The sequence below is a fragment of the Gastrolobium bilobum genome, unplaced genomic scaffold, assembly GCF_033153095.1.
Source record: "Gastrolobium bilobum isolate Gb01-03AN ecotype WA unplaced genomic scaffold, APGP_CSIRO_Gbil_v1 utg26554, whole genome shotgun sequence".
NCBI lineage: Eukaryota > Viridiplantae > Streptophyta > Magnoliopsida > Fabales > Fabaceae > Gastrolobium > Gastrolobium bilobum.
In genome coordinates this window covers 326,461-334,120 of record NW_026897614.1, presented here as the reverse complement: position 1 = coordinate 334,120, position 7,660 = coordinate 326,461, and the positions used below count along the sequence as shown (strand labels likewise).

Sequence of the window (7,660 nt, the reverse complement as noted above, 5' to 3'; positions counted from 1 at the left end):
TACTTGTTTAACTCATTAAACATGCAAAGACACCTCTTTTACTCAACAAAACACATGATCAAGGTTGGTACAACTCACCAAAGTCTAAAACAGAGGCAAAGGGTTGCTCTTGGAGCTCACAACCAGCTCCCAAACTCTGACTTGGAAGAGTGCACGAAAATGCACAACAAGGTGGTTCCTTTCTTCACAAAGATGACCACTTGGAGATTCAACAACCAAGAACAAAGCCCCAACACTCCAACCCACTAACTCAGCCCCCTCACAAGCTCAACACAACCACTAACACTCAGAAAATGGTCCTTTTATCCTCACCAACCACACACCCAAGTGTTTCCCCAAGAGAGAGTGTGAAGAAATTCAAAGGAAAAGCTTCAAGGTTTGAAAACTCAAGAGAAGAAGGACAAGGAACCGAGTTCTGGTCAGCCACCTCAAAACCTCATGCTCAAAAATTTGTTTCCTAGGGTTGTGTGCCCTTAAAGGGAGTATTTATAGTCATAGCTCACTTAAACACACAGTATTAGCTTTAAATGTTACGCTTAGCATTTTAATCCCAAACTTTAGATTCTTAACCTACTCAATTTTACAAGAATTATCATATTTTTATAATAATTTTCCGAGCACCTTTCCGATACTCGCTTTTCATAACCAGTACCAGTTTCTGGCACCAGTTATCATTGTATTGACGTGAAACTCGTTTTCCAAGTCCTATATATTATTCTAGTAATTATCATGCACTTATTATAATTTTCCGGGATACTTTTTCGGTATGCATTTATACCGACTTGCAGAACCGGTATCTGCACTTTTCTTCCGAAAAGCGACTTTCAGCATTCTTAATCACTTACTATAATTATTAAAGCCTCGTAATAATTATTAGGGTCAATTATGGAATTATTTCCTAATTTCACATCATTAATTTATTAAATTCCTTTATTAACGGTGCAGGTTCTTACAGTTACGCTCTCTCTCTTACTGTTATGTTGTCACTGTGCACACACCCCATTGGCTAACGCTGGTATAGTATTCTGTGCACAGTGATCTGCTTGACTCAAGGGTATCTCCTCCATAAATACCTTGAAAAGAGCACTAGATCCAAGAGTAACATACCAGTCTATTGGGCTGGACATCTCTGTCGCAAACACATAACAGGAAACCTATGTGGGAATCCGTTCATTTTTGCATTGGTAGTTGGCTTGATAACCATCCTATATTTTACAAAAGTTCAGTCTATATAATTTCTACAACTTCTGACTGAACATAAATTCTATTGCCCGAGTAACTTCTATGTAATCGTATATAAATATGATTGAGCTGAAGATTGCTCATGTAGAACTTTTCATGGCCTCTCATCATACTGATCTGTTACCTTAACTATCAGGTTGGAAGATATAATATTACTTACACGTGACTTATGAGTTGCTTGAGACTAGTATTGGAAGGATAACTATTTTCATGTGTCTTCGTCTGATTAGTTTTGTACAAGTTGCATTAAAAACTTTTATTTTTAATACGTTTATATATGTTCTGCACTTCTATTCAAAGATATTGGAAGTTGATTTGTTTTCAGATACAATTTTGGATCCTAAGTCTTGTCACTAATTATATGTAGAACAAGAACATAACATCGAAACATATGCGTTTGTAAGCACAAAAGCAAGAAAGGGAATTATCATTTTCACCGAGTTTGATTTTAGTAGAGGCAAATCTTTTGACATCAGATGCAGAGAATCCAAGTTTCCAAGGATTCTCATGTCCTCCGACAGTGACAACAAACACAAAACATGATTGTAACATACCAAAAATATTGCAAATACAAACTGCAACTCTTGAAATAAGGATTAGAAAGGGTTCCACATAATACATGTTCCTACACAAGGAAGCAGAATGCATGAACATAATCTGCCGTGCTCTCTTACTGTCTAATTGTGTTGAAACTACTTGATTGATGCAAAAACTCATATGCTTTGCACTTTATTGAAACACTACAATAAGGTAAATCTATCTCAAGTACTTTTATATGTGCTATAACATGCCAATATTGGTTTTATTTAGTACATCTGGTTTTAGAAAACTAGCTGTTTTTTAAATGAGAGCTAAGAAAGTTTCCTTGGCCAAATTTGAATAGGTAGTCCTTGAGTGGGTTCTGGCGTTGGATTCCTTCTGAATAAATCGTCAGCAGCTAGCTTCCAAGTAAACCTTGTTACCAGATAATGAATTGCCACAAGAGTTTCAATCCTAGCTAACTCATATCCTGGACATATTCTTGTTCCTGCACCAAATGCGATGAAGCAATAGGGTGGAATAGATCCCTGGTTTTCAAATCTACTTGGATCAAATTTTGATGGCTCTGGGAATAGGCTATTGTCCATGTGAGTCATTGATGTAACCCAGAAGATCTATACAGAAAAGGCAGAAAAGTTTCATAGTTAGTGGCATGATTGAATGGGGAGAAGTTGAAAGATGATAGCCATGACAATTATGCTTACTTGCCACCCTTTGGGTATAATGTATCCACCGTATTCAATATCTGTCAATGATTTTCTGAAGCCACCATAGGCAGGAGGAATCATCCTAAGAGTTTCTAATGCTACTCTCCATGTATACTTCATCTTGGCAAGGTCTTCCCATGTCAGAGACTCTCCTGAGGACTTGCTTTTTGCTATCTCTTCTTGTTCTGCAACAATAGTAACAAACATGTCTCTTATTTCAAAACAAGAAGAATCATTACAGGTATTCTCAAGATCCAAGAAATAGGCCTTTCTTGTTTTCTTGGTTAAGAAATCTGGTAAATAAGGATAAGTTACTCTAATACTAATGGTCAAGCACCAATCACATGGTTTAAATCCTGAAGAGCAGGCAAGGTCCACCTAGAGGATGAAGTTCTGCATTAGTTATGTATTTACTAAGTTACTATTGTCTTAAGATTTTTGGTTAAGATGTGGTGTCAAGTTCACTATTGTGATTTGTTGCTTAACCCAATAAAAGAGGTTTTTCCTACTTTGAGCTCCTCACATACTTATCTATGGATATACCTTGAAGAACTGCTTCACAAACAGTAGGATCAATAGCCAAGAGTCGGACAATGAAAGTAATGAGAATAGATGAAGTTTCATGTCCAGCAACCATGACAAGCATAGCATTTTCTATGATTTCCCTCTCAGTGATCAATTGTTGGTCATTTTCATCAACCATGGAAAGCAAGGATGTGATTAAGTCTTGGTGAGGAGAAGCTTCATTTTGCGCAAGTTGAATCTTCTTCTTTTGCACGACCTCCTTCAACATCTCTTGTATCCTTGCACTTTCTCTGAGGCTATGGCTATACCGTGTGAAGGGAATATTAATAGGAACTGACCATAATCCTTCCATCATTGCTTGGAATGAAGCCAGGAATTGATCTCTATGTTTTCCTTGCTCAAGCCCAAACATAAGAGAGCAAATTATGTTGAATGTGAGTGTCTTCATCAAGGGCAACACCTATCAGAAAAAAAAAAAAATGACATTGTTACGATCCCATTTGCAAAGTACGGGACTTGGAGTCCCACATTGGTTGTATGGGCAACTAATGTGGGGTTTATAAGGCTTTGGACACTCTCACCCTTTGAGCTAATTTTTGGGGTGGTGCACCTCAAGGTTCTTATCAAATGGTATGTCTTCCACTATGCCTCCCGATTGCAATCGAGCGGCGCGGGTGGTGACGCCGGCATTGCAGTGTTCCAAAAGACTAGCGCAAAGCCAGCCCGCGTGGGCGCTGGGGCTGCCGAGCGTGGTGGAATGTTACGATGCCATTTGCAAAGTATGGGACTTGGAGTCCCAATTGGTTGTATGGGCACTACCTCAAGGTTCTTATCAGACATCAATTTCATCCTTACTCTTCTTTTCTCTCTCCACATGAAAGAGTTTGATATTAAGGTTCCCTTTACTTTGGGAAATGAGAGGAATGAAAATGGAAGGGTTGAAGATGGGAGTTTTATGTTGATGTTACATTAATGATTTTATATTTCTCTAATACCACCTCTACTTGCAATTACAAGTTACAACACCAATGGTTGCAAATACAGATTAAGTTTAATCTAAATAGATATTGGGTCGAGACAACAACATACCGTGACCTGCTGTTTCTCCTGCCAATGCATCTCAATGTTCCTCCTAACTTCTTCATCCATTTTCGCCACAGATTGTTTCAAGGACTCTGGCTTCAAGAATCTGGCAAGTGCACTTCTGACCCGCTTGTGATCTTGACCACTCAGTTCAAACAAGTTTCGGGTTCCCAAGATCATTTTCATGGACTGAGGTTGATGGAAAGCAACAGTGTTACCTTCGTTACTGAATATTAACTTATTTGCAGCCTGTCCATAGATGAATACTGTTGGTTTTCCAAATAGGCTCAGCTTTGAAACAGGACCATACTTTCTCACTCTTTCTTCAGCCCATTTTTCTGCAGTGTTGGCTCGCATTGCTCCAAGAAGAGCAAGGCTTTGACCAATAAAGGGTATTCCAAGAGAACCTGGAGGGACCCTTTTGGATGATAATCTCCTAAACAGAAGGAGAATTGGGATGAGGAAGAGGAAGCTAGCAAAGAAGAGGTTCATGGTTCAGGGCTTGAAGGAAGCAAAGCTTAGAGGTGACTATGGTTACTTTTTTTTAGTGTTTCAGCAAGGCTTTTTATAAGAGGACTTGTCCTTTGTGTTGATTACCATGCAAATGGAGATGATTTATAGCGGATACTTTGAAGTTAACTTACTCTTTAAAATTCACATTTGTTTTAAATTATACTTATATGCTCATTTCAATATATAACAAAATCATTTTAAAATTCTCTTTTTCCGGTTTATAGCAATCGGCTAGAATCTTAAGCTTACTATTAATCCAAAGAAGAAGATCGAAACTTTACATTATTCTAATATAAGAATGCTTAATATAAAACAAGATGATATCAATGTTTTAATAGGTAAAAGGGTTATTTATGGTGCAATAATTTTTTTTCTTTTTTTAGTACAAATGGTGCAATAATTTAATCATAGTTCTTACCTGCCATTTGTCTTTCTTTTTTTATCTACTAGTTTATTTTTTATTTTTATTTTTGGTAGTCATCTACTAGTTTATCTATTATTCGATTAATCGGTTCCCATGCCCCAATTTAAAATATTTATTTTGTTGCAATAATTTCTTGATGTTTTTAAATTAGATATCATGCACACTTAGTTTTGTTGAAACTATTAAAAAATAGCATTTAAAAAGAAGAAAATTAGAAATAATAGCAAAACTAAAAAAGAAATTTTAAAGTAAATATTTTTAAATCCACTCGCATTTTTAAATTAAATATTGTGAATATTTAGTTTTATTTGTATTAGAAACATATAATATTAAATTATTGATTGGATGATCTCACTACCTTCACTTTCTAGTGGAATTAAATTAGTACAAAATAGTCTATCAAAAAAAAAATTAGCACAAGGTAAAATAAAAAAATGGGCGGGTAGAAGTTTTTGAGTTAAATTAGTTTTTTTCCGTTTGAATTATTAAAAAATGAGAATTAAAAAAGAAAATAATTTTATTAATTTAATACTTTTCATTAAAAAAAATTATTGTTAAAAGATATTTTAATTATTTGCTAAAGAAAATACAATTAAGAAAAGAGAAAAGAAAAGATTTCCACGTAGGTAATCAAATTTGAAATTTCACTATCAAGATACACGCGGCAGATGCTCCATTTCTTGAACTCCACGGAGCGACCGATCCTATAAATCCATAAAAAAGAGCAATCACAATGTTGTTATTAATAGGAGTTGGAGAAAAATCATTTCAACCCAACCAAATCGGAGTGTAAATCGGATCGTATAAATTTTTTTAAATGAATTTTAGAATTGAATTATTTTTTTCGAATCGATTTAAGAATTCAACAAATTTTCAAAATAGATTGGATTCTCCGAATCAATTATTTCATTGATTTGGTTTGGCACAAAAAATGTATTCTTAGGAGTATGAAAAAAATTATATAAACCAAATTTGTAAATTGCACAACATTGCATTATATGTTTTCAAATCGCTTTAAAAATAAAATTTGTTCAACCATAGGTTTCCAAGTTTATATATTTGAAGTTTTGATGATTATAAAGTGCCAATAAGCTCAACATGGATGCACAAATTAGAAGGTAGTGCAATAAATCTTAAATAAAGTTAGAAGATTAAGGCAACATGCAAAAGTGAAGAAGTAATTCAAATGTGCAAAGTCAACGTCAAAGTCAAAGTTTTCAAGTGAAGATAATTGAATACTTGTGTTTTAGAGACTTGAATGTATGAAGTTGAGTTTATTGAGTCATATCTCTCTAGATTGCATTTAGAAGCATAAACTTATGCGTTGGCATACAAGTCTCACACACATGGAAATTAAGGAAAGAAAAAGTAAAAGTTTTATTTTTAATCCAAATAGATTTTTTCAATATTTCGTTTCTGATTTGGAAAAAAAAAGTTGATTTGAAATTATTTTCCTTTTTAAAAAGATTTGCTTTGATTTAGTTCTTGATTTGAAAAAGAAAAGGTTAATTTCAGATTAATTTTCTTTTTGAAGATTTGATTATATTTGGTTTTTGATTTGAGATTGATTTCGTTTTTAAAAGATTTGATTTGATTTAGTTTTTTATTTAAAAAAGAAAAAATTAATTTGAAATTAATTTCCTTTTTAAAGATTTGATTAGATTTGATTTTTGATTTGAGATTGATTTCCTTTTTAAAAAGATTTGATTTGATTTTATCTAATTTTGGAAAGTTAATTTAAAGATTTTGATTTTATTTTCAAAAAGATATTTTGGAAAGTTTTCTTAAAAAATCATGACGCACACTAACACGAGACTTTTCAGCGTGTTTTATCCTCATTCACACACTTTTTAGGAAAACTTCCCTTAATATAGATAGTATCAATTAATTCTTATAAGATATTCTCAACTGTGAAATTTTATACCTGCACAGTCAATGATGCACCGACACGCGACACGGGATACGACACGATACGACACGTCGACACGTTAATTTTAAAAAATATTAGATTTCGACACGTTAGGACACGTTTTGATATTAAATAATATTTTTAATATATATATAATATAATATAATTTATATTTAATACATGTTGCAATCCATAATAAGTCATATAACTAATTAAATATTTAAATTTTATAACAAATCAAAAGACAAATTTCTATCCCTTGAAACTTAAAGTCAACGTGGCATCGTTTTTCTGGTATTTAGATTGTAAATTATGTTTTGGGACTAAATGGGTGGTGTATATATAACTAGGTATGTGCAGCTACCTTTGTAGACCTTTTTATTACATTTCTCTCGAGCCTTGCATTTGATTTGACATCTCTTTCAGATTTTCATGCTTCTTTTACATCCAGTGGATGAGGAGGATAAGGCCAAGTAATACAAAAATATACCGATTTGTTTTCTTCCTTCGCTTTTTAGTTTTCTTTCTTTCATTTCTTTTGTTTCCTTCGTTCAGTTTGGAGGTTGATAATAGCGGTGCCACGCGCCTCTGTGTCATTTGATGTCTTGAAGAGGACGAAGGTGTATAAGGAGTGGTGCAGTATCACAACGTCACCGCCGTCTTCATCGTCGATCAGTAGGAACAATGATGTGTCGTCGGAGAGATCAATGGTGGATG

At 34.1% G+C, this 7,660-nt stretch overlaps 1 protein-coding gene across 1 annotated transcript; it reads right to left on the bottom strand.

Moving 5' to 3' along the window:
• Positions 1 to 2,093: 2,093 nt before the first annotated feature.
• LOC133308616 (beta-amyrin 28-monooxygenase-like) lies at positions 2,094 to 4,589 on the bottom strand. Its single transcript, XM_061509257.1, has 4 exons — positions 4,104 to 4,589; positions 3,033 to 3,474; positions 2,487 to 2,674; positions 2,094 to 2,396 (listed from the first exon to the last, which is right to left on the bottom strand). The coding sequence occupies exons 1-4, from the start codon at positions 4,587 to 4,589 to the stop codon at positions 2,094 to 2,096; spliced, it is 1,419 nt and encodes a 472-aa protein (XP_061365241.1).
• Positions 4,590 to 7,660: the final 3,071 nt, after the last annotated feature.

Excerpts from the sequence above, each read along its gene's own strand:
- LOC133308616 (XM_061509257.1), bottom strand. The coding sequence starts at position 4,589 with ATGAACCTCTTCTTTGCTAGCTTCCTCTTCCTCATCCCAATTCTCCTT. Across the intron at positions 3,475-4,103 it reads AGGAGAAACAGCAGGTCACG|GTGTTGCCCTTGATGAAGAC; the intron begins GTATGTTGTTGT and ends TTTTTCTGATAG. Across the intron at positions 2,675-3,032 it reads TTGTGAAGCAGTTCTTCAAG|AACAAGAAGAGATAGCAAAA; the intron begins GTATATCCATAG and ends CTATTGTTGCAG.